Source organism: Taudactylus pleione, unplaced genomic scaffold (genome assembly GCF_031769625.1).
Source record: "Taudactylus pleione unplaced genomic scaffold, aTauple2 ptg000129l, whole genome shotgun sequence".
Lineage (NCBI taxonomy): Eukaryota > Metazoa > Chordata > Amphibia > Anura > Myobatrachidae > Taudactylus > Taudactylus pleione.
In genome coordinates this window covers 11,424,322-11,452,157 of record NW_028284531.1, presented here as the reverse complement: position 1 = coordinate 11,452,157, position 27,836 = coordinate 11,424,322, and the positions used below count along the sequence as shown (strand labels likewise).

Here is a 27,836-nt window from a genome sequence, read left to right as displayed (position 1 = left end):
TGCTAAGGATAATCTTCTAATACATGAGTATATTCCCATTGCTGTTTTTGCAGTGGTGATCGGGTAAGGGGTCAATGATAGGAAGTACAAGAATTAAAATAATTGTGCAGCTCACTAGCAATAGCAAGCACTTTATTATAATTGTTATCCTAGATTTGTAAGTAACCACAGAGCTCTGCAGTTCAGAGGAGAATCATAAAACAGGGACATACTGTAGTGTCAGAATAGGCACCGTCATGATCCCCTATTCAGGTTTTAGGCAACCCACAAACTGCTGGCCAACCAGTGCAGTGCAATCATCTGACTGTACTGCAGCTACTCATTGAGAGGGTGCACTGCTCTGTATGGACCTTCTGATTAGCTTATGAGCCTTCTGATTGGCTTCCTGCTCCTTTAGTTCTGTTCTTGCATAGGTGCGCACAAAATGTAAATTGTTAATTATGCACACCCTTAAAACGCCCGTTTTGACCTTTTGGCACGCCTGCGTTCGGATCTCCACTCCCCGTTTTCAAGCACCTTCCCCTGTTACCACCCACAAACGCCTCATCCTGTCACTCAAATTAGCAGGCACTCGCTATCTTGCGAGCGCTCGATTTCCGACCGCACTGACTGGTTGGCGCATGACGACCGATACGCATGCGCAGATGTGCGAATATCGCTCGGAGCGAACGAGCAGCCGCTTACGAGCGGCTCTGAATCAGGCCCAGAGTGAAAAGTGATAAGTAAGTGATAGGGTGCCAGCCAATCAGCTCCAAACTGCCATCTCACAGGCTGTGTTTGAAAAATGACAGTTGGGAGCTGATTGGCTGGCACCTTATCACTTTTCACTCTGTCTCTTATCACTGCTTAGTACATAGACCCCTATAATACATATAATACAGGGATACCCCTATAATACATATGTAATTACTCATTACTAATAATTTGTATCCTTTATTGAACTTTTGCCTTCACTTTTTGGGGTCTTTTCATCATCACTTAATTTCTACAAAAGTAGGTGAAAATGAACATTTTCACCTGCAATTGTAAAATTAAATTTTCGGGCGATTCATCAAGAATGTAAAGCAGGAGATATCACAGAAATCTGCTGCTTACCTTTCTCTCCCGGATTGGCCCGCTGTCCCCACACACTAGTATGGGGACAGAATTCATCAAGCTCCGTAAATACAATATTTTCGGAGCTTGACTGCGGGAGCAATCGCCATCCTCAGTTGGCGTTTGCTCCCGCAATCTGCTCCATCCCTATGGATCCCTACGCCCGTCTGTCTCCTTCCGCCGGACGACGGGGCTATTCTGTGCATGCATGACCTGTAGGTCACGCATGCGCATTAGTGTCACTGCTCGAAAGGAGCAATGAAGCGCTTTGGGGAGACAGCTGATTTTCAGATCAGCTGTCTCCGCACCGGAGCAATGATGAATTGTACAGGCACTCACGTCGAGTTAGTATGTTTATTATCGTGGTCCTTTCAAACCCCGATAGCATAATGAACAGACCCTTAGTGTGTGAGATATACAGTGTTAACAGTTATTTATACAGTATATCACCATTATATACTGCAGCTCTTTAAAAATGGGAACACAAACAGTAATAAAACAAGGCTGGTTATTAACTGCTAGACCAGAGGTTCTCAAAATCTGCCATTACAGTCCAGGTTTTAAGGATATCCATGCTCAAATCCAGATGTTTAAATCAAATTGACTGAAGTACTAATTAAGTCATCTGTGCTCAAGCATGGATATTCTTAAAACGCGAACTGTAATTGCGAGGTTTGATAACCTCTGTGCTACACAAAGTGGTAAGAGAACACAAGTTTACAATATATAGAAATAGGAGTTTGATACATGAGATTAAGGGCTCTATTTATGACAGGGAGAAAAGAAGACACCCAGCTACAGCCTATTTATGAAGGAGCGCTACAATACTATTATCACTATTGCTGTCTCAGTCTCAGACTGTGGGGGTGGGCAGTTCAGATGCAATAAAGGAAAATACTTTATAATTACAATAAAGCATGCTTTCTAAAAGGATGTATGGACATTATTGATATTATTATCATTTACTTATATGGCACCACAAGTGTTCCGCAACGCCTTACAAAGTACATACACAAATAAGTGACCAGTGACTTACAGTACAATACAGTGCAGGACAAGGACATGGATTATATACATTGCTACATTAGCAACCAAGTGTTAGGTGCCCTAGTGGGGAGGAAGGAGTACATGAAAATAAAGTAAATAGAAGCACAAGAGAGTAGCGTTCCCTGCTGGTAAGAGCTTACTGTACATTCTAAACATTTCTGAAAATATTGATATTACAGCCTGATATAATAAAATATTTCAGTTGATACAAACCATGTGATATATATTGTGTGGATCAATTATTGGGTAAAGAAATATCATTCCCCCAGAATCCCAGCCACCCAGAGGTGGAAGCTGTTTTTTCCATCCCTACTCTCCCTTAACCTATTGGAAGCAATCCTGGCAGCATGTTAAAAAGTCCATGAGAGGCTGAAAGAGTCCATCAGAAGACTCCAGGAAGATAAAGTACTAAAGGGGGGTATCCACTAGACGATAAAGTTGAACGATTGAACGATAATGACAAAATCGTTCGATAATCGTTCAAACATCGTTTGAACATCGTTTGCAAATCGTGCAGTAATTGTTTCTAACGATGTACGATGCGCGCTCCCGCTGGTCGTTTGATCGTCTCCTCCATCGACTGAACATGCAGGTCAATTTCACTTGATTGCTTACAAATCGTTTACACATCGTTCATGCTGAACGATCAAACGATGAACCACTGTCTGCCCACTATAGCTGAAAGCTCTCAATTACAGATTAAAACAACATAGTTTATTGTTAGATCTTTTGCAAATCGTTTGCAGATCTTTTGCAAATCGTTTGCAAATCGTTTGCAAATCGTTTGCAAATCGTTTGCAAATCGTTTGCAAATCTTTTGCAAATCTTTTGCAAATCTTTTGCAAATCCTTTGCAAATCCTTTGCAAATCCTTTGCAAATCCTTTGCAAATCTTTTGCAAATCCTTTGCAAATTGTTCAGAGTGGAAGATCATATTTCAAGGGAAACTTCAAGGGAAAATCGTTAAGAGGTTGGACAGGGATAAAATCGTCTAGTGGATGCCCCCCATAACCAATCATCTCTTAACTGTCATTTTACAGGATGTATTTGAAAAATGACAGTTAGGAGCTGATTGGTTGTTACTTTATCTCTCCAAGCTTTGATAAATCTCCCCCAAAGAATTGAAACTGTGTCTGTTTTCCATCTCATCAACTAGAAATAATAACCTTCCTCCCAGACCACAGAGACCAGTGTGACCAGGGGCGGAACTACTGGCGTTGCAGCACGTGCTCTACAGCGGGGTTCCTGAGATCTATGGGGCCTGATGGTATCCTATCCAGACCAGTAACTTTGGTTTCCCTTGACAGAGTCGCCCAACCATTTCTGCAGGGTTCAACTGCCCAGTGGGAAAGCACCGATACGACCCTGTGACGTTGGACCCAGGGGTGGAGACAAGGGTGTGGTCAAGGTGGGAAGTAGAATAGCACTACTGCAGCATGCTGTTTGCACTTCCAGCCACCAGTGTATATAAGAGTATAATTGTGTGCCTCTTCCCGTCACCCTCTGCCTTCTCCTCTCACACACTGCATTCCTCTGTTACCCACTGCATTCCTCTGTCATCCACTGCCTATATCCACTGTTTCCCCCTGTCACCCACTGCTTCTCATGTCACCCTCTGCCTCCCCATCATCCTCTTCCTCACCCTTCACTCTCTGCCTCCCCGGTCACCTCATGCCTTCCCCGTCAACCTCTGCCTCCCGTCACGCTTTGCCACCCGGTCACCATCTGCCTTTCCCATCACCCACTGCATTCATCTGTCACCTCCCCCTCCGCCCTCTGCAGCCCCTGTAACCCTCTGCCTCCCGCATCACATTCTTCCTCCTCCCATAACCATTTTCCTCTCCCCATCAAACTCTGCCTCTCCCGTCACCCTCTACCTCCCCCATCACCCTTGGTCTCCTCCTGTCACCCTCTGCCTCCCCTCATCACCCACTGCCTCCCCCCGTCACCCAGTGCCTCCCCTTGTCATCCTCTACCTCCCCCCATCATCCTCTGCGGGAATACATACGAAATCCCGACAGCGGCAGGCCGACACGGCTGAAAATATAGATCGTCCCCAGGTAAGTATGAACTAACCTAACCCCCCCTAACCCTCCTTAGGGATGCCTAACCCTAACCTTCCCCCAGTGCCTAACCCAAATCCCCCCTCTAAGTGTCTAAACCTACCCCCCCTTCCCCGCCGCCTAAACCTAAGTCCCCCGTGGAGGTGCCTAACCCTAACCCTCCCTCCCCCTAGCCTAACCCTAACCTCCCGGGGGGGTGCCTAACACTAAGAACCCCCCGGGAGCCCTAAACCTAACCCTCCCCTCCCGGGGCTGGCCACAGCGGCGCCCGGCATCACTTCGATCGGGATACCGTGTGCCAGTCTCCCGGCGTTGGTAAAATGACCGGCGTCTACATCTAGACACCGGTCATTTCACCCTCGCCGGGATATGACAGTCGGGAAGCCGGCTATCGGTATAATGTCAGCCGGCTTCCTGGTTGCATACCCCCTCTGCCTCCCCCCGTCACCCACTGCCTTGCAACTCTCTTTCGAGTAACGTGGTGCACTACCGGCATGATATGAACTCTTGCCAGTGGCGTAACTATGGAGGGTGCAGGGGGTGCGGTTGCTATGGGGCCCGGCGGCTTAAGGGGCCCGCCGGCCCGGCGATCGCACCCCCTGCACTTTCCATATGCCGGGCGCCCGCTGAGATTGTGTTACCAGCGGACGCCCGACTCCTACTCAAACCCCCGGCGGCAGCCGGAGGACGGAGCTCACTCCGTCTTCCGGGTCCCGCAATGCACTATGGGAGTGACTTCATGACGTCACTCCCATAGTGCCGAGGAGCGGACGCCGGGGACGGAGCTAAGGAATGAGCTCCGTCTTCCGGGTCCCGCAGTGCACTATGGGAGTGACGTCATGACGTCACTCTCATAGTGCCGAGGAGCGGGCGACGGGGCGGTCGGCGGCTTCACAGGAGCGGGGATAAGGTAAGTTTTTTTTTGTTTGTTTTGTGTGTGCGCACGCGCCCGCGCGCGTGGGGGGAAGTTCCTGGGATCTCACTACTGGGGGCATTACAGAGGGCTCACTACAGGGGGCAGCTACTGGGGGCATTACAGGGGGCTCACTATTGGGGGAAGCTACAGGGCTTCACTACAGGGGGCTCACTACTGGGGCAGCTACTGGGGTCTCACTACTGGGGGCAGCTACAGGGGGTCGCTACTGGGGGCTCACTACTGGGGGCAGCTACAGGGGCTCACTACTGGGGGCTCACTACTGGGGGAAGCTACAGGGGGTCACTACTGGGGGCTCATTACTGGGGTCACTACAGGGGGCTCACTACTGGGGCAGTTACTGGGGTCTCACTACTGGGGGCAGCTACAGGGGGTCACTACTGGGGGCAGCTACAGGGGGTCACTACTGGGGGCAGCTACAGGAGGTCACTACTGGGGGCAGCTACAGGAGGTCACTACTGGGGGCAGCTACAAGGGGCTCACTATTGGGGGCATTACAGGGGGCAATTACAAGGGGCTCACTACTGGGGGCATTACAGGGGGCTCATTACTGGGGGCAACTACAGGGGGCTCACTACTGGGGGCACTGCGTAAGGGGCACCATTACAGTGGGCATTGCATAAGGGGCACCATTACAGTGGGCATTTAATGTTTTAGGGGAACTACTGTGGTTATTGTGTAAGACCTAAGTTAGGGGGGGCCTTAAAAATGTTGCTATGGGGCCCAAAAAGTTCTAGTTACGCCCCTGACTCTTGCTGAGACAAAGAAAGGGGCCCAAAGTATATTTTTGCACCTGAGCCCACCACTGAATGTGACTGAACATGTAATCATTCCTCACAAACCAACATATGCTTCCTGTGGGGCCCACATTAAATACAATGTAGACTACCTCACAGGGTAGTTCTTACTGTATCGCTACAGTGTGGTGAGATGCAATACAGTATGTTAAATACTGCTGTGTACAAGTGATTCTTAGTAAATACGCCCCTAATTACTTGTTGTAATTTTATTCTTTATAGAGAGCATACTGAGCTGTTTTCTCTTTTCTGGTCGAATATACCCCCATAGTCTTAGAGCACAAAATATTGTAAAGGTCAATTTTTAGGTGTTATGTATGAAGAGCTCTTTTACAAATACAAATCCATATTACCATTCTCTTCCTGTACTTTGTAGTTGATGAAGAGGCTCTAAGTTGGAATGAACACTAATGTAAGGAATAATTTATGTGGAAGCTCCAAATATAACTTGAAGCCTTGAAAATATAAACAAAATACATTTTCCTCATCCCTTTACTTCATCTACTGTTACTTGTAATGTTTTCTCTGCCTCTCCCTGTCCCCTCTGATACACACTTCCTTCTGTGAACCGACAGGAAATCATGGATTCAGGAAAGTCACAAGATGGGTGGAGGAACTGACACCGACATCAAACTCCTAAACCAGGGAGCAGAAGATTGATGGGGCTTGGATTTAGTGCTGCTGTTAGAGCGGCATTGACACAGGATTTAATGTTCTCTTCCTTGAGAGGAAACAGCAGTCAGTCTGGACATCTGATTACCCAAATAAAGCAGCATAATTCAGCTAACATTTTAATGAATGGGATTATAATTTGGTTTAACTAAGCAGCCATGCGTGTTTCCAAGAAGACAATGATCTCCAGACAGGAGGTGTATTGCTTCAGAAATTTTATGTTGTAAGATGTATTTATGCTTTGCATTTACTTAGGTTAACCTCATACGTGTCATAAGTAGGCAAAGGTGTGTTTAGCATGGAATCAAGGAAATAGAGCAAGAACTGGAAACAATCTGGAGTGTTTCCTTGCCTGTTCTTCTGTCAGGGACAACTTCCTCTCTGTGTTCTGGGACTCTAGTGAGATGTCTAGAATGACAACCTGCATCCCTAGACTGTATATATTAAATCTCCAACATCACAGTAGCCTGCACACTGTCGATATCAATGTAAATCTATAGGTTTATGTTCAAACCTAGATGGGCAGGGATCCATACTGCATTCCTTCAGCTTGGGCTTAGGCTTCTTGTTTTCTGGATAATAATGACAATAGTGATCCGGGACAGTTCGATTAAGTCGCATATCAACACATTCAGCAGAATTTAGCTGATATCCTGTAACAGAAGCACAGAGGGAGAGAATGACTACAAGATACTGTAAGTAACTGTGACACTCTGTGCTCGTCTTACAATAACTATCTTATGATTCAAACCATTACATTGAGATATAATAATGACTTTTAAATTACCACATAAGCAGATTGCATATTTTGATCTTACACCAAAAATCAACTTAAATCATCCGTCTGCTTCTTATATAACTTTGGCGTCACAAGGGGGGTGCCGGCTGCACCCGGGTGTCACCCACCGAGGGGTGACTCCAAAGTGCAGACTCCTCCTCAGTGACAGGAGCCGGGTGCTGCACTGTAACATTACATGCAGCACTCGTTCCCTGACACAGTGAGGGAGCCAGCACTGCACAAAGACTGGACCCTGGGGGCAGTCCGCATCTCCGGGATCCCTGGAGGTACTTAAACAGGTTTTCGGGCCACGAAGCCACACCCTCTTTTTGCAGGCGCGTGGCAGAATTGCATGGAGATCCATGCCATTCCAAGAAGTGTTCCTGGGCAGTAACAGTGGGTGGCTTTCATCATTGGGCATGTCAGTGTCAGGGACTATGTTTGCAGTTCCATTGGCATTGGCGGCCAGATACAGTTGGACATTCTGAGCAACAATAGATGTCCGATGGACTGTGTGACTATTTGCGCACTGCAGCGGATTACAGCCATAAATGGCGGGTATCTCAGTAGACAGCCCATAGTCTGTGGCATTAGCATAAAATCGCAGTAGCGGCTGTGGCAGTAATGCATTAGCGTCCACCTCTGAATCAGGTAACTATTGTTTCTTCTAAGAGAAATTCTGAGAAATGTCCATAAGAAGCGCAGGCTTTACTGGCTAACATCAATATTGGCTGGTGCTCTGTCATGTCTAAAACACATCATCTAATTACTACAAACAGCTTCTGTGCTTTCCACTAAATCTGCTCTGTAAATCCTATTGACGTCAATAGGAGTTACAACACCATCTCTATTCATGAATTATTCTTCATGAATTTACCTCGTGACTCCCCCTCCCCGAATAGTGCAATGTAAAGGTTGTGATGTTAAAGGAATTGTTCTATGCCGACTAAATTCAATTATTTTTCACACCATTCTTGGATCATAATAAGTTTCCACGATTTTAAAACTTTTGGGAGGGATTTGAATGTATATGGGAAACAGTTATTTTGTTAAAATATTGCATATCTGAGCGGCAAATGAAATGAAAAGTTCCTGAATTACTCACCTCCTCCACAGGTGACAGTGCATGGAAAGAAGTCTGTCTGTCTCCACTGGTGACTAATGGGTTGGTAGAAAAAAAACTGCACCACACTATCTTTAGGAGAAACGTACTTGGTCTGGAGAGAGTTTTGTGACAAAGTATTAATGTCCAATTATTTTGACATGATAATATATCAGCGATGCACTTATATCAATAACAAATGTAACTCTTTTTAATAAAACATTTTATCATTATTTTTCTTTTTTTATTTTCCTTGTCATTTCTGGAAAAAAAAAAAAACTTGCATCAGATTAGACCACAGCCAGTGGATTACCACTTTGGTTCTACTAGTAATGTAGCATACCGAACGTATAAAGTCCATGTCCAAATTTTCTGGTAAACAGACTCTTATTAAACATCAAAAAAGTCTGTGATTTACTATATTTCTGTGTTAAGCAATGAAATGCAAAAAATAATAATAAAATAGTTTTAAAGTGCTATGTATCCACAAAGGGATAATAATCTTAGCTAACGGGAAAAATGAGCCTATTTTTAAATCACTGGTAAGTTATAATTAAAAATTGTACATATAAAATGATTTAATTTACTAAGGATCATGCACACAAGTCCAAAGAGGTCTGCCAGATATATCGTTCCATACTACCTCTGGAGACAGTTTTTGGAAAGCTTTATGCTCTGAAAACTTAATTTAGCTCCTAATTATAAGTTGTAAAAAAGGATTATGGAAACATGGCAAAATAACTCAGCATACTTGTACCAAAATGGAAGAAAAGGTAAAGAAAGGAAGTGAACTATTACCACAAAATGTGTATTCTTTACACTAAAGCCACATTTTCTGTCAAAGTATTGATCTGTTGACATTTTTTCACCATCATTTCACAAGGCCACCACCATGAGCTCAATCTAAACCTATTTAATGTGTAGACCTGAATGGCGTCCTTGGGTATGCACTAGGATATCCATATTAATTTTGAGTTGGCTGTATATTTTGTTATATACACATGATATATGTTTTACTTCTCTTTTTATATCCGTTGATCTTACTGTCAAAATGTAATATGTATATTGGCTTCAAGTATTTTCTATGTCTGCCATGAATACGATAATGTACTCTTTTATTTTTGTTTGGGTGTAACTTTAAAAAACTTTCAATAAATACTCAATTTAAAAATAAAAAAACCTCTTTAATGTGTACCTGTCAAATATACACTGGTGGAAGCAGCCATTTTGTGAGCTCACTTCAGTTTATCAATTCACTAGGAACTACTGTAGTGACCGTCATCAATGATAATTGAGGTATTTTCCCACCTTCTGTCTTGGTAAAGGGAATTAGTGAATTTTTTTTTTTTAAATGGCTGCAGACACTGTTATGAAGTCACAGATACACTGTCAGAGGTGCTTCAGAAGACAAATGTTCTATAAAAAAAGCTACAAGATTCTACTTAAAAAATGAAATCAACAAAATGTCATAGTTTTATCAAACTAGACAAACCGTACTAACTAACTAACACCTTTTCATATTAGTCGCCAGTTTATACATCAGATATATTCACTCATTTCTAATTCTGTAAAATATTATACAGAATGCTACAAATAAAACACAAAAAAACAAATTACTGGCATACATGACCACCAAACACCACGTCACTGTGAGGAGCTCTGCCAGACAAGTTAAATAAAAACAGAATGACAGGTGCTGTGAGGGGAGGCCAGGAGTAAAATATACATATTTATTTTAGCAATTTTGTGAACCATGCTGTTCTATATTACAGAAATAAAAGATTGTCTATACTCTAAAAAAAAGATTTAAAAAAAATCTCACTAGTATAATATATATATTTTGGAGGAAAATATATTTTTTAATGTGAATGAAGACAGATTTCTATAATCTGCAAACAGTACTTCTATATAAATAGCTCAAAATATACTTGAAAGAGCAGCAATTGCTTAACTGACACTTCAGCACAATTCTTATGGCACTGGTACTCTCATAGTCAAGGAAAAAAGTTGCCAGGAAAAATCTTAAAAGCCTGTGACCATCCCTGGCAGCTATGTAAAATACAATAATGAAGCTGGATTTACCTTAATGATGAAATCTGCACGCAATGGGCCAGGTATCTTTAAAACTTCTCTTTCAGATCCCTTTTGAAATTCTACTGTAGTGTTTTCCACAGTGTATAGCCCAGCGCTAGTAAAGCTGTGTTCCCCGCTTTCGCCTTGCAAGGTTTTTGTCTCTACAACTGGAAAAACAATTACAATGGCACAAAAATACTACAAGAACAAGTTACTGTAAATAGCAGTTTTCCTTTTGTAACAAACATACATGCAGCATATACATATATAAGATTGTATACATAATCTCTATATACTGTTCATATTCCTGCTTAGATGCAACAACATATTGTAGTAAGACCATCTATAGCAGTATCACCTGTATAAACGGATTAGCTTGTATTACGCAGGGAGAGGTGATTGCAGTCATTAGAGACTATGGAAGTATTCTGACTACATATCTATTTCATACTGGCAGGAGTTTTTGTACTGTACAGGACGGCAAGTTTTTTGCTACATGGATCTGAAACTGACCATATTGCCATTATTTTGACACAAAAGCATCACGTGTTACCAAAGTTTATCTCTAGTTTATTATGAACAAGTTTATTGTGTGTCATTCAGAAATGCCAGTTTCCCAAAGAGAATCAAAAAATGATGTTGATCTTTCCATGTGATGCTATATTGTGGTATGAACTGAGTAATGCTGACAAGTCACTAAGCTGATAAAGTATCATTTGGTAACAACTGTAAACCACCACAATATAAATAGTTCATATTGTCACCATTCCTGGCAAGGAAGAAATGCTTAATTGGGAAAAACCAAAATAAATGTCATTTCTTTATGGGAAACATACGCACAGGGACTCATGGAGTGTTGGTTGCAATTGTCCTAATAATGGCAGGTGTAAAATGTGTTCACTAAAAACTGTATGCACCTACCAGCATCAGGGGTGTGTGTATAACCAGCCAATATATATAGGCGCATATACGTGTGACCGGTTTTCCAGGCATGCACAGAGCAATTTCATCCAAGATATGTTATACAGATTGGCCTCAGGGCCTGATTCAGAGCCAGACGCTCTGACAAGAGCGCTCGCTCTGAATCAGGGCCCTCCTACCTAAAATTGGAGAGGCCTCCTGGCCGCTCGCATAGCTGCTTATGCGAGCTTAGCAACTTATGCGAGCGGCCAAAAAGATGGTCACGATGGTCAAGACCATCGCGACCATCAGGGTTGCGACGAGACCCTGCTGTAGGGTCTCACTGCCGCAAGCCCAGGAGTGCTTTTGGCTCTATCAGAGCCAAAAGCACTCCCACTGACATCACTAGTGATGTCAGTGGGACCGGACCCAGATGGTAGGCGTTCCCATGGGAGCGCTTCCGTCTGGGCAGCAACGCCCCCGGCACGCCCACCAAAGGGGGCGTGCTGTCACTCACCATCGACAGCACGCCCCCTTTGGTGCGAGTCCCATAGCGATGGCTGGCCGTCGCTATGCGGGTCTCGCGCATGCGCACGACGGAGCTCCCTCGACCCGCTTGCGAGCGCTCAGCGCTTGCGAGGGGGTCTGAATCAGGCCCTCAGTTTGCATCAGGCCCATAGACTGTAAAATCACGGATGGGTGACATTTTTCTGTCACGATCACCTTTACTTGAAAACACCCATTTTCTATATATATACTCCATTATATATAAAGACTATGGGCCTGATTCAGCAAGGATCGCAATTGCAAAGCTGCACGCAGGCTATAGATATATGATCTATGCACGTAGGCTATAGATATATGATGTATGCACGCAGGCTATAGATATATGTATGCACGCAGGCAGCTTTGTGATTGCGATCCTTGTAGATATGGTAATGCACAGGAGGCATCATGCCTCCTGTACATTACTTATCTGAGCTGTGTTGTCCAACGCAGCATTGGATAATCTGCGTAACATCTGCCGGCTAAGGTGACCCATAGGGTCATGCAGCTGGCCGCCACAGTAGAGAGTAAGGGGCCAGGAAATCTCCGTCAGCCAGTAGAGATCCTGGCCTCTTCCCTCCCCCTCAACTTCGGCGACACACCTCCGTTTCAGAAAATGGAGGGTATCGCTGCCCCCTCCACGCCAGTAAATGGCGAAACTAGTGAAAAGGACCTCTTTTTTGGGGGAAATCAGTATGTACCTCAAAAAAAGCGTAAGTGACCCTGGTAATCAATATAGAAGTGCAGTAATAGTAGTAACAAAATTATTTTGGGTTCCTTAATTGAGTCAAAGGGCTGTTATATGCACATTTGCATTAGTGTGAAAAAATTATATATATATGTTTTTTTTTTCATTTTAATTCCTTTTATTTTCTGAAACTTATTTGTGATATATTTGTATTGTCCATATTTGTACTACCTTTTTTCTGTAATCAATAGCCTTGGAAATATTTTTCGGATTAAACATTCTTAATCCAGTGTATTCTCTGTGTTCTTGTCAAATTCACGAGCCTGTGAGGTCAAAGCTATGTACCTATATGTAAGTGAGTGTGCATATTGAGATTTAAGGGGAGAACCTAACGACTCCCGTTAACTTCGTTGGTGGTGGCAGTACCGTGTTAGACTAACCGCACGTGCTAAGGTAACCATAAGTCACTGTTGGCGATTCTCAGATTGAGGTATCTGGAGAATTGGCGGGCTGGTCGTGACTTTCTGCTTTCTTCTCTGTACCTCTTCATCCTGTCAGTACCTATTCGCTTTTACATCCAGAGGTGTACAATACACAAGGACACGATTGCCCCAGGGCTTCATAGACAGCCCCAGTATCTTCTCCCAGGCCTTACATGACTGTTTACAATATTTTCAACCCGCCAGTGGATCTGTTCTAATACAATATGTGGACGATTTATTGTTATGTTCCGATTCGTTTATGTCATGTTTAAATGATACTAAACTTTTGTTGCTCCATCTCTCGCCTTTGGGCAGCAAAGACGGTGTAATGGTTAGCGTTACTGCCTCACACCACTGAGGTCGCGGGTTCGATTCCCACCACGGTCCTAACTGTGTGGAGTCTGTATATTCTCCCTGTGCTTGCGTGGGTTTCCTTCGGGTACTCCGGATTCATCCCACACTCCAAAAATATACTGGTAGGTTAACTGGCTCAAAAACATAAAAAAAAAAAAAAATTAACCCTAGTGTGTATGTGTGTGAGCATGTGATAGGGAACATAGACTGAAAGCTCCACTGGGGCAGGGACTGATGTGAATGGCCAACTATTCTCTGTAAAGCGCTGCGGAATATGTGTGCACTATATAAATAACTGGTAATAAATAAATATAAAATAAAGCAATCTCTTTGGTGAAAAATAATTGCTGTAGTTAAGTGGGTATATTTAACTGGGTACTTGTATATTTTGGAGTTAATAAGGTGCATTTTAAAAAATTTATAATAAACAGCTGCTGCAGCCCCCTGCAATTCTGAAAACACCTGCCCCATCCATACAGCACCCCAAAAATTACATGCCTTTTTTAGGGAGTATTCAGATTATATTTTTATATTTTTTTGCTGTTATTAGTCATTAGGGAGGATGCCCAAAGGGCTCTGAACCGAGTCCCCGCATTTTTTCTCAAAAATAGGGATTTTGCTAAACTTTTCTCCTGCCTTTGGGTGGAGAAACTTTTTTGCCTGTTTTTGCCTATGGAGTTTCACCCAGGCGAAAATGTCCTGGAATTGAATAGGGTGATACTTCGGAAACTGGCGAAAACCGCGCATCGGCGAAAACTTTTCGCCAATCACGGCTTTTCGTCTATAAATGAATATGGGCCTAAGTATTCCCATACAACATCTATTATTGCTAGTAGGTGGCAGCGGTGTGCGATGGAGGTCAGTGTACATGGCAGATAAACTTAACCAGGGAATGGTTTATTAACCAGTATTAGCAGGTGCAAGATAACACAGGGTTATCAGAATACAGCTGGTACACAATGCAAGGACATCCAGTTGCAGCCAGGAGCGTACAGGGTATGCTGGGCACTGTAGTGCATCTACAGTGCACACTCACTGGTACCGATATATGCATTGGTGGCAGCAGGATATAGATAATACACAGCTGTGGTGATAGTGTTGTTTGGGGCCTCCATTATTTGGAGAACACTCAGGTGCACATCTGTTACTCTGCAGGATGCTGAAAAAAAAGATGCGTGGGGAACCGCATATGTGTAGTAGGCAGAACAGAGATATTGCCTCGGGCTGCCGCACCGGGTCCTAGTGCCGGTGGCTTATGTAGGAGAAACAGTGCCAAGTGCTCTCTCTAACATGTATACTGTACTATAACTTGTTATTTGTAGGCAAATACCATTAATACACTATGTAATACAGTAAAACCTTGAAGGGCAATGTAAAAGGAAATACAAGGTGGATTAATTTATCTTTATCTATAAGCAACATGGTCAAGTCAAATATCGCCCTTACACAGAGCACTGTTAATTCTGGATTTGGCCTTTACTAGATGACACCCCCTTTTATTGCAGGCACCTGTAGCACTTTGTCTCGGGAAAACTACAGCCATAGAACCTAATACTTCAATTACACATGCTTTGATCTTGTACGCTGTCTGCACACAGGAGTTTTTACAAATGCTGTAATACACAAAAGGGAATAACCCTGTGCACATAGGGCACATCATTTTTATACATTTTTCCATCATCACGAAATCAGATCTGTGGAATACATCAATATGTGTAATACCCTCTGCAGGTCTGTAGACTCTGGTCTATTGAGCCATTTACACTTTGAAAATTGTTTGTATTATCGTTAGGGTGAAAAGACTATAATTAATCCTTATTGTTTTATGGGTGTCATTTATTTATACTACTTAGCATTAACACAAAATAAAAATTGTATATTAATAGCAACATATTTAATTAAGGACAAGAAGGTGCTACTCAATCAAACTTAGCATAGTTTACACTTATCACACTATTTACATAAGATAGATAGATAGATAGATAGATAGATAGATAGATAGATAGATAGATAGATAGATAGATAGATAGATAGATAGATAGATAAGATAGATAATGACTAGTTGCACAAACAGTAAGGAATCAGTGAAACAAATGTACCTAAAGACTAGTTTGTGGGCTGAACTAGCATAGTATCCATTAGAAGGTAGAAGCCATTACATAATAAATCTAAGTCTCAAGAATATAGGTTACACAGGGGACTATTTACTAAGCTTTGTTAGGAGATAAAGTGAACGGTGATAAGGTGCCAGCCAATCAGCTCCTAACTGTCATGTCACAGGCTGTGTTTGAAAAATGGCAGTTAGGAGCTGATTGCTTGGTACCTTATCACCGTTCACTTTATCTCCTAACAAAGCTTAGTAAATAGACCCATAATGTCTTATTGATGTTACCTTGATCCTAGTAAACTAATAGTAAAGGAATAGACTGCATCATACTTTAGTATGAGATGATGTGGCTGAGTAAACAAAAGAAAAGGTGGGAGGGGTTTGATGACATGATTCAGTTCATCAAGTGGGCACAGTAATCACATCAGGACATGCCCTCCCCTCTGAGAGAACGAGTAAAGGGAATTTTTCTGTATATGTATATATAGTCAAAAGGCGAATAGCTACCTGAAACATTGCGGTCGCCTAAATAAACACTTTGGGTGTTTGGACTCTGATTCTGGGGTGCAATTTTCTTCTACTGAAAGTTTAAAACCATTGCAGTGTGCCGATCATTCTGACAGCAAACTGCTCCCGTCACAGGTGAGATCATCAGCAGGCTGCAGCCCCCCCTCTGAGCCCAGGACCTGTACAATAGTACTGTACCCCCCTGATGGTGGCCCTATGTATATGTATGTAAGAGTAAGGAAATAACTGCAGGTGTGTGATTAAACCAGACCATGGATTCACTGGAAGATTAACATGCACACCCCATTAAAACTGTATATACTGTTTACTGTTACACAGAAAAAGTGTACAGCAGAAAAGCCTTGCTGGCATTTGTGCTTATGCAAACAGGGTGTGGTGGCCTTTCTGGTGGAAATTAAATCTATTGGAAAAATCCTGAGACATAAAGCATACTGCGTGAGTTTGACTCTTTACCGGTTACACATCGCGTCAGACTGGTCTTGCCACCCAACGTGCAGTCACCACTGCCAACGCTCCTTAAATGTCTCATTTACCAGGTTTGCAAGTGAATTTTGAATTGATAATACATCCGCAGATGTCGACCCACATATTTAGGAAGTGTTCTCTCCAGTGCTGGAGGAGCGTTCTGTGCAGAGCTCCAAAGTACAGATGATCACTGCAGACCACTGCTTAGAAACTACAACTAATCCCTCAAACATCAGAACTTCCACTAGACCTTGAAAACAGGTGTCGAGCAGCGTATTAACTCTTACTAGTAATAGAGGCAACATCATATGGTTAAATGTTCCTTCATAGAGGCCACATACGCGTATTACTCACACACACATGCACTTAAAAACATAGATCACATAAAACTTAAAATGGTTCATACAAATGTGAGCTGGTCCCTTTAGTGAGATTCTCACGCTGCGGCTTCCATGCGGTACAGCAATTACTGTCTCTTCCCCTGTGGAAAAAATACAAAATAAGACGTTACTCTGATGGAGACAGATGTTGTGAGTATCGTGTGACTGGGGCAGTGCTGAGGGCTAAATGACTGAGTAAAAACACAGGTGTATGCATTTCACATTAGAAGAACATCTAAGAATTGCAGAAAATACTATTTTATTTTAAAGATGGGGCTGAGGAGAAAATAGCATCCAGGCCTCCCACACTTCCTATAAAGGAAACACGTACCTGGAAAATGGATTTTTTTTTTTTCTTTACAATGCATGAAATTTAAACACAAAATAAAATAAGCGTTTGCTGTCTTTGAAGTATAACAAGGCATGTACAGTATATGGGCAAAGCACAGGCAAACACATTCCACCACAATCCTACTAATAGAACCACGACGGTCCTCCAGCAGGAAGCATATCTCACAAAAAGTGGGAGAGACCCTTGTGGTCCGAATAGATTTGGGGCAAATTAATTAGCGCTCCCCAAGGCCAGCAGAATGACACAAATGATATTACTGTACTGGAAACTTTAAATATTATACAAAATAACAAGGACATTAAAAAATGTCACAAAACACAAAAGAATGAATGATCCCATCACATATTTTACATTATCACAGAAAGTGGTGTTGTATTGATACATCTGGACTCCTGCTGTACTATATACGTCCTATAACCTATGGAAAATCTTTACATTTAAATCTTTACAATACTTTACATAGGACCTGATTCAGAGATGGAGGCAATAGCGGTTCTTACGCAGATCGAGCAATTGTTTGCCATTGTGCATGCGTATAAGCTGCGCTGCGATTGTCTTGCGATTCCGCATGCACAGAACCCATTCTCAAAGTGAATGACAGGTAGTCATCATTTGGGGCAGATAATGGGGTGTCAGAAAAATGCAGGTGTGTCTTACCTTTAAAACACCGTTACATGGGCGTACATAAATTAGCCACTGCAATCACATACGCAGCACGAGAGCCCTCTGCATGTTATGAAAGCTGCTGTATTTGAGACAGGTCAGATCTTCCACAAGGCTGCATTGCTGGTCGATGTGCATCGGTGTTACCAGTATTTACGATACTACGCGACGTCATACGCAGATGAGAAGGCACCGATGGGGTCATTATTCTCCGGTAAGCTTTGGAACCATCAGCATAATTTCGCAGCTGCGCTCCGTGCGAAATTGCAGCTGCGATCGCATTAGCGTCCATCTCTGAATCAGACCCGTAGTGCCCACGTGGTTGATGTTAGTATGTCTAGGAGTATAGACAGCTTCCACTTGAAATTCCATCATAGGGACTAGTCTAAGCGTCCGACGATTGCAAGACTCTGCATGTTCATTTATGCTACTGCGATTCTGGACGCTGCAGCCCAACTGATGGGCTCAGGTGTTCCGGGGTGGAGCCAGGGACCTATTATCAAAACCTATGGGAGTGCTGAGGCCTCTTCTGGTGCAGATTTACTTGCCATGGCAGTGGAGGTGAGGAACCATTCTGAGTAGCCTAATATGGCCCATACATCTGCCATGTATTGCCCAATTCCCCATTGGAAATCCTCGATTTACCATTTAAAAAAGTGATTGAGATTGGCAAATCAGGGATTTTTAACAAGCTGTTTTTCCCTGAGCCACTGATGGATCACTGATCGCCGTTATCCGCGGTTCAGCGTTTTTGATCGCCTGATCCTCAGAACGGTGAATCAGGGATGTAGATGTATGCATTAGGCTCACTCAGACGGCTGATGCTGTGATCGATGGTCGCGATGTTGATCCGGCAGGTGCAGCACTTGGATCTGAAATGACGGCAGTGGTCGTCTTTTAACTCCTGTGGTATTTACATATTTTACAATAGTGCCTTTACTGCGATAGTCTGCATCACGGCTTATTACTGTATGTATATATGTATTCAACATCTCCTTGCGCAAATAACCTATCCTCTAACTTCTCTGAAATTGACAATATTAAGTTTGTATGCATTATGGACAACAGTCACCTGCTATTTCAGGTGATTTCACAGGTTTCGTTATCAATAAATGCACTTGTGTGATGCTGGATAAGTTTGTGGTGAAAACAAATTGTTCAGTGAGACAGCACTTCCTGGCCAAACACAACCAGACAGAGGACCTCATTCATAGCCGCTCGCAAAATGCGAGCGCTCGCTCTGAATGAGGGCGGCCGCTTCTAGGGTCAGAGCCGGCCTCCTGGCTGCTCGCTAGGCTGTGGGTGACCACCCACAGCTTTAGCGAGCGGCCATGTTGATGGTTGCGATGTTCAAGACCATTGCGACCATCGGGGCTTGCGACGAGACCCTTGTGGTAGGGTCTCGTCTACCGCAAGTCCCAGTGAGCTTTTGGCTCTATTAGAGCTGGAAGCTCTCCACTGACATCATGAGTGATGTCAGTGGGCCGCCCCCAAACGGCAGGCATTCCGTCAGGAACGCCTCTGTTTGTGTAACCACCCCCCCCCGCCCCGCCTACAAAATGGGGCGAGATGTCGATCACCATCAACAGCCGCCCTGTTGTAGTGAGTCCCAGAGCGAGAAAATTTCTCTCTCGCTCCGGGGCTTGCTCACGCGCAGTGCGGCCGCTGCACGTGCGCAGGGCCTCAACATCGAACGGGTCTGAATGAGACCCAGAATGTATACACGGAGTCGGTATGATATGCCGGCTGTCGGGATGCCTCCTGTCAGATAGGGCCTGATGTGCAGTCAAGAATAAAATTGCAACTTGTCCACAAACTTAAAATTCTACAGCTGTATTTTGAGTTGCAGGTATTTTAAACAATGTGCACCTTTACATGAATACAGATAGGGAAAACAGCGTAGAGAACAACCCAGAAAAAAAAAAATACCTGGTACATTGAAAAAAAATCAAACGCATTTAATGCATGATGCTGCAATTAGCAAATTCAGTATACTGTATGTACTGCCAGCATAATGTCCTTGCATATTTTACAGATTAAAGATTGCTATTCTGTTGCAACATTTTATCTATTTAGTGTTTGTATCTTTTGCATGTTTTGTATTTGTTTATAGCAACATTGTGCAGTAATTCTTTTTTTTTTTTTATTGTACCAGTTAGTCTTTTTTTCTGATTGTTCTCTGTGCTGTGGGCCTGATTCAGAGCCGCACGTAAGCGGCTGCTCGTTCGTTCTGACCGATGTTCGCTCATCTGCGCATGCATACGGATTGTAATACGCATGCGCGAACCAGTCAGTGCGCCGAAAATCGTTTGTTCGCAAAATAGCGAATGTCTACTATTTTGAATGACAGGAGGAGGCGTATGTGGGTGGTAACAGGGGAAGGTGCTTGAAAACGGGGAGTGGAATTCAGAACGCAGGCGTGGTTAAAGGTCAAAACGGGCGTTTTATGGGTGTGCATAATTAATACAGCAGCGTCAGCGACCACGTCACTTGTTTTTTTTTTAGTCAGAACTACTCGCAAAATAGCGGTTGAAAAAACCAACCACAAGAATAGCGAGCAGTTCATACGCTGTTCGATGTACTCGATTAATCTAATAAATAGCGGACATGACGTATGATGCGAGCGGCCAGGGGGCGTATTTTTCAAAATTTCGACCGCAAGTTTTGCTCGCTCATTCAGACTTAGAGGCGTGAACAGACCGCAAAGTGCGAACGGTTCATTTGAATAGCCACCCCTTTTTTTTAAACGAACGACCGCAAATAGCGAGCGGTTCTGAATCAGGCCCTGTGTTCCTTATCTGTATTTGATTTCTTCCATAGGGGACTTAGCACTACCCCATACACAACTGCATTGACTACACATACTCGGCACCATAAGGTTTTTGTTTATAGCATACCTTTACAGCATAGCATACAGATACGGTACGTGCAACGCAAAAATGCTGCATCGTCATCATCAACTTGGAAACTTGAACTAGGTCTGTGTGATGCACAAACATACACCTTCCAAAAGCGTAATTTAAGGCTATGTCTAAGTCAAAATCTGGCACCTCTCTAAAAAGCGTGGTTGACTTGTGTCAAAACGCCCCTACGAAAATGAACTTACAAGTGAGCGTCTCTGATCCATTCTCCAAGCGTAAATATGGGTGCAAGTACAAGATGCACTGAACTCAAAATGCAGGTGCAGTTCAAAAATATTAGGTAAACTGTATTGTTGTATGACCCATAACTTACAGAGATTAAAACACAAGATTTTGAAGAGTAGAAATGCAATATGATACTAAATAGACAACAGGTTAGTTCTTATTTATTGCTTAGTATAGACAATAGATAAAGTTTAAAGTTACACATTTGACATTGGCCTGTCTTAAGGTTTGCTCTGTGTGGTTTATGGAAATTCTACAAGTAAATAAAAATGTACAATTACAATCCTTTAATGGATATGACTATCTCAAAAGCAGTAATGTACAAAAAGCAAGATTGACACAGCACAGTGCACCCAGGGGCTCATTCTAGTTGAAGGCATGAAAAACACTATAAAGCTGTGGGCCACAAATTGCTACTGACTAAAAGCACCTTCCATAATGAGACCAAGCAAGGCATCAACACATGCCGTGTACATAAAGCCCACCAAACAGTAAATATCAAACCCCTGTTTATCTGACTGACCTCTCTATCCAGTGCATACTTTGACACTTCCCACAGCTCATACTGTTACCTTCTAATTGCACTATGTGGTTTTGTAGACCATACTAAGAAAAATAAACAGCTCACATGCTTCAATAAACACATTTGTAGAAACTATTTATCATCTACACAGTATCATTTGATAGAGAGCTCATGCCTAGAGCTCTGGACGTGCTGTTAGTCTTTCACAAACATGCTCGCTGTCTCAAAAGCAAGGAGTCACGTTCACCATACACAGGCCAGTTTGGAGTGGAATTCTGCCATTACAAAGTTGCTTCAGCCAAAACTTTTTCAGACCTGCTCTCCTATACCCACTTATAACCACCATCCAGCTTATCAATTTATCACAGTGGAGGGTTCTGCAACAGGCTTGTAAATGACTGATCGTAATCACCACAGACCTACACCTAGGGATACACAATACTTGGTTGTAGATATATTTTGCTTGGGAATGAAATGCACAACATTGGAAATTTATAGGAACCCAAACTGCTGTCTTTGACATGTACAATGCTCCGATTACAGTATGGAGTTTCCATAATTCACTTAAGTACATTTCACATGTATTTTTCTTCTCAAAATAATCCTGTACTTTAATGTAAAACCCACGATTTGAGTACCCGCAAGACAAACATAGAAGGTTGGAGCCAGTTAGTTAGTGATTTGCAACCTTCTTTGGCAACTGAATAAAGTCATGAAAAAAATCGTAAAGAAAATGTAGAACTTATATAGTAAATATGGACATTGCCTGTTGCAGAGCTGCAGATTGAGACTATTTGATATATGAATTATTCACAGAGAGATTGTTAGTCTAAAACAATGATGTGTTGTGATCAATCATAAAAGAGAAGTATACTTAGATATAGGATGATGTAGATAAGTGTGGGGTATTATTAAATATAATTCCACCCTGAAGTTTTCAAACTGTAGTGACCACTGATTGAATGACATGTCACAAATAAATATAGGGGGAGATGAATCAACAGTGGAAAAAGTGGAAAAGTAGACCAGTGGAGAAGTTGCCCATATCTACCAATCAGCTTCAAGATATCATTTATGTACTGTCTATAACAAATCTAGGTAGAAACTGATTGGTTGCTAAGGGCAACTTCTCCACTCTGTACACTGCTTGATACATCTCCCCAATAGATCTTATAGAGCAATAAGATGCTATTAAACTTGTGCTGATATAGATAGAAAATCTCAAAGAAAGCTCATAGATTGAGAGTTATGATTCCACTAATATGCCGTGTGCGGTGTGCACAGAAAATTATTACCAAGGAGCCTAATAAAACACTAACTCACGGTAACTTATCACGGTCCCAAAGCAATGTAAAGTAGAAAAGCACCATCAACCTGTGCAATATTTGCTTTCTTGACAGAGCATATAGCTGGCAGAACAGATATAGAGCTTGATTCAGAGATTTTAACAAATGCCAATATTTTCGGAGATGGAGCAATTGTTATACAGGAATTGAGGTGGCTGCTCATGGGCAGGACCATTAGGGTATGTAGCCTGGCACCATCAAAGATATCAGGGATTACTGGAAGGCTCTCAACCTGCTCCTGGACCAACTGAGTGGAACTTGACCCTAGCCCTGAGCTCATGTCCATGGGGCTGGAACCACTGTTTGAGATATCAGGCGTCAAACAGAGAGTAATACAGATAACAACTAGTCCGCCTGGAATCCACTAGAGACAGTGCGACCTAGATACCAGAACTGAGTGCCTGAAGCCTACACCCTCCAATAGCGATATAAATCCAGTAGCCAGTCCCCAACATCCGGAGAAGACCCCTCTACTGTAGACTCAGCACAAACCCCACACTCAGAGAGAGGACCCTCAGAACAACAACCACCATCGATGATGATACTGATGGCATGATGAGCAGGGAGTCCCAGAAACAGGCTTGGGGCGTGTGATGCTGAGACAAATAGTAGAAACTGCTAAACAGTATTACCATCTGAAAAGAAATGCATGAATAATCCACTGAACCCGCAATGTGCAGGTGAGATGAACTCAGAATACTTGGCACTTGGGAGCACTATAACAGTCAATGGTTATACATCGCAATGTCAGACTACTGCTGGAATAATACAAGCAGGTACCGGACCGAGACCGAAATGGAAGTAGCAGGCTGAACCGGAATGGAGGTAGCAGGCTGAACCAGACTGGGCCCGGAAGGGAGGTACTGTAGCAGGTTGGACTCGCACTGGGACCGGGATGGAAGCAGGCTGATACTTGCAGGTTTATCCAGACTGGGATGGAAATGAAGAACACAGGCTGAAACTTGCAGGTTGATCCGGACTGGGACAGGAATATAGGACACAGACTGAAACTTGCAGGTTGATCCGGACTGGGACCAGAATGGAGGACACAAGCTGACGGTACACAGGCAGGATACTTGCAAAAGCGATATGTTGCAGAGTAGAGCAGCTTGAACTGGACTAAGACCAGAGCAGGGAACAGAGCTAGAACCGGAGGAGAACAGTAACTTGTGCCGGAACGTTACCGGATCTGAGCCGTAGGAGAACAGCAACTTGCACCAAACTGGGACCAGAGTTTGAACCATACTGGGACCAGAGGTAAACAGCAACTTGCACTGGACTGGGACTGGCAGGAGAAAAGCAGCTTGAACACAGTCTGTAGACGTGCAGCCTGGGACCAAGCAATAGCAATATACTGCAGAGTAGATGAGGCAGACAGAGGCAGCAGCTTGCAGAGGTCCAGCTGACAGGAGCACAGGTTCAGGCAGAGGATCTGAGTAAGGAGATGCACACTGGTGAGTGAGCACACAGAGAAGTATTGTTCCACATTGTTCTGACAGTGTACTAATGGCAGGTGAAGCTTTAAATAGGGCCCTCTTGCAGAGGATAGGAGGAAGCAGTCATATGAGCGCAGCAAACAGGTAGTGGATACGGAGCTCAGCTGATCAGAACCAACATGGCTGCACCCATGACCTTCAGGAATGCAGTGATATCGCCCTGGGACAGAATGGCCTACCTTGATAAAGCACCGACTGACTGGATATGAGTGACTAAGTCCTGGTTTAGTGACAATTACAGTCACTTAAGACACTTTACTTAACCTGAGGACAAGTTCTTCTCCTTTGTTTTTTAATCAGTGATTTGTTGGTCTTCAATTTCAGAAGAGGATAGACTCATTTGTGAAATCATTCAACCCACACACTCCCAACCCAACCCTAGACAGGACAGGGGCGATATAAATTATGTATTGTTTCCCACTAATATAATAGCTATAAGTATATACAGTAAACTAGCTGTATTGTGCTATGCTAAACTGTCTGTCCTTTATTTTTGTAACTAGGTTCACAGAGAACCAATTAATGTCCAACAGCTACTCTTTAAGGACATACATTATGCAGAAAAACATGGCTAATGTTAACAGGCATATTTATACATGTTCATGCATTGGACATTACGTATAGATGCACTGGGGAGTCCCAGACAAGCTAATTACAACAATCACTTCATATGTCACATTGAATAAAACACAAAAATATTTTGTTTGACAAGGTCTGTGTTTGCAGTATTGAGCTTTCTGGAGCTGGATCAATAGGCAGACTTGTATTTATCAAACGTATCACCTGACACAACCATTCAGAGTGCCTCAGCTGCCTGACTCATTGGTAATGTTTTTAAGCTGATGTAAGATTACACTCAGGGTCACAGATGGGGAACTTTTCTAAAGGAAGGCCATAAAAGGAAATACTGTATACTATGGACATTAAAAGCCTGTTTGTTGCGAACCAAAATTATTTTCTCAACAATCTATGTGGCAGTTTTCACATCCTGCGGCAGTCTCTTCCACTGCTGTATGCTGGGGGTGCTGTAATACACTGTTCATACAACAAATATTCCACACACAGCGGCGGTTATTTCCGAATGGCAAAATGGCGCTCCGTAGTGTAAATAAAGATTGTGACCCAGTGACTTGATTTGCAGAAATAAGCCTAGATTACCCTTAGATTTACAGAGCAAACTGGCCATATATGGAGCTGGTCAATGTGAAGCGCTCCCCTATGACGTACAGAAATGGCGGGTAAGTGTGCAATGTTTTGCTAAGCATTGCAGATATCCTTTTGTTGAGCAAAATTACTATAATGAGAAAATGGGATGGAGAGGACGCATTTCCAGGGCATTCCGTGCAAAGTCATTGCCCATCCACAATAGGACATGAATTTGAAGGTGAACAGGTCTCTATTTTCTACATTTATTAAGACAAAACACTCCCCATACACAATGCACTGTGTAATAAAGGGTGCATTCTCATCAATATTACTTCCACAAACAAAATGGCGTCCTCCATAGGAGGATTTTATAAAGCACAAAATATCAGCTACTAGCTGGGATACCCGGCATTGCACGTGTTGAAGAATGAACCTTGAAGTACATCTGCAGCCTTCATTTTATACAATGTCCTATAACCCCATTCCATTGATCAATTGACATCTGCTTGCATTTCCTCTGAGGAGTCCTCACTTCTTGTCTCTCCTTTACTTCTAGGAACTGCCACCCAGATTGGATTGGTTTTTTGGTGACATGGCTATTCTGAAACTTGATTGTGCTTTAACAGTAAATGGTCTTGAAAAAGACCATACTTTTGAAGGCTGAGATGTGAAAAGAACTAAACTTAGAGCCTGATTCAAGCAGGGTCACAACTGCGATTGTTGCGTACTGCGCATGCATATGCATCGTAGTGCTCGTACGCAAAGGCACCACTGCGATCGTACTGCGATCACGGAGACCACGGAGAGCCATCAAAGAATGAATGACAGGCAGTGAGCGTTTGGGGGTGGTGACGGTGGGGTGGTCGGAGAAATGCAGGCGTGCCTGTCCGTTTGAACGCCGTTGCATGGGCATGCATAAATTAGCCACTGCGATTGCATACGCAGCTTGAGTACTTACTACGTGCAACAAGGTTAGCAATTTCTAAGTAGGGTCAGAACAGCTGTAATTCTGCGTGAGGGGCTGATGGTACTCGATGTTACCGGTGTTTATGGAGGTTTGAAAGGTATTACAGATGTGAGATAGCGGTAGTGGGATGCAGTGAGCGTCTCTATGCTGGCAGTGCGGCGGCATTGCGATAGCATTCATTCGAATATTTTTGCCGCAGACCTGTGTGTGATTACGGAGCTGCAATAACAATCCTTAATGAATCAGGCCTTTAGTTTGAATGTGGTACCATGTAGACCTCCATGACCCTGGGCACCATTGTAGACCCTGGGCACCTCCATGACCCTGACAAACTTCAATCATAACCAAAAACCTAATCCTGGTTATACTACACTACCATGCCAAATATGGTGGTACAAAACTCTGGCTGTGCTTAAAGGACAAACAGACACAAATACATACACGCACACACACTTTCACGATTATTATATAGATATGCAGTGCTAAACAAACTTTGGGCCCACAGTGCACCTGAAATGTTTTACAGAGCAAGATAACTGCATTGAAGGAGAAATTGAAGTTTGTACAGGCAGACAATTAATTGGACAGACTTTGCACCTCCTTGTAACAATTCGGCAATGAGATCTTGTTTCTGCATTTCCTTTAAAAACTGCAGTCTTCCCTCAAAGAGTATCGTTCCTTATCACTACATATCACTGTACTTCCTGGTTCAGACTAGAGATGAGCTGGTTCGGTTCACAGAGAACCGCAGATCCGAGGCGAGATCAGAGTACGGCTCGGGTTTTCCCGCCTGACTCGGACCTCAAAGCGAGGCAAAACGTCATCATCCCGCTGTCGAATTCTCGCGGGGTTTTGGCTCCTATAAAGGTTCCCGGCCATTTTCATTCTGGCTGTGGAGAGTGAAGGGGAAGCTAGGGAGGGGCTGTGCTGTTGTTATCCATAGCGGCTGTGCTGTTGCTGTGCATAGGGTCTGGCTGCTGTTGTCATAGGGGCTGTTTTTTTTCTCTGTGTGTGTGCGCGTTAGCCACACTTAACAACATAGCTGCGCCAAGTGTGGTGCCTGTATCGTTAATCAAGGGGCTGCTGTGTCCATCCAGGGGTTGCTGTGACCATCAAGGGCAGGGCCTTCTGTGCTATCCATGGTCTGCTGTGTCCATCCAGGGGCAGTGGCTGCTGTGTCCATCCAG

At 43.3% G+C, this 27,836-nt stretch overlaps 1 protein-coding gene across 1 annotated transcript in view; it reads right to left on the bottom strand.

Annotated features, from left to right (window-relative positions):
- The window catches only part of ADAMTSL3 (ADAMTS like 3), a 536,839-nt gene that overhangs the window by 116,596 nt on the left and 392,407 nt on the right, over window positions 1-27,836 (bottom strand). Inside the window, exons 8-11 of the mRNA XM_088472851.1 lie at window positions 17,037-17,111; window positions 10,570-10,727; window positions 8,491-8,602; window positions 7,122-7,260 (exon numbers count right to left, since the gene is read on the bottom strand). Coding sequence (XP_088328977.1) covers window positions 7,122-7,260; window positions 8,491-8,602; window positions 10,570-10,727; window positions 17,037-17,111 — 484 coding nt within the window. The remainder of the gene's footprint in view (window positions 1-7,121; window positions 7,261-8,490; window positions 8,603-10,569; window positions 10,728-17,036; window positions 17,112-27,836) is intronic.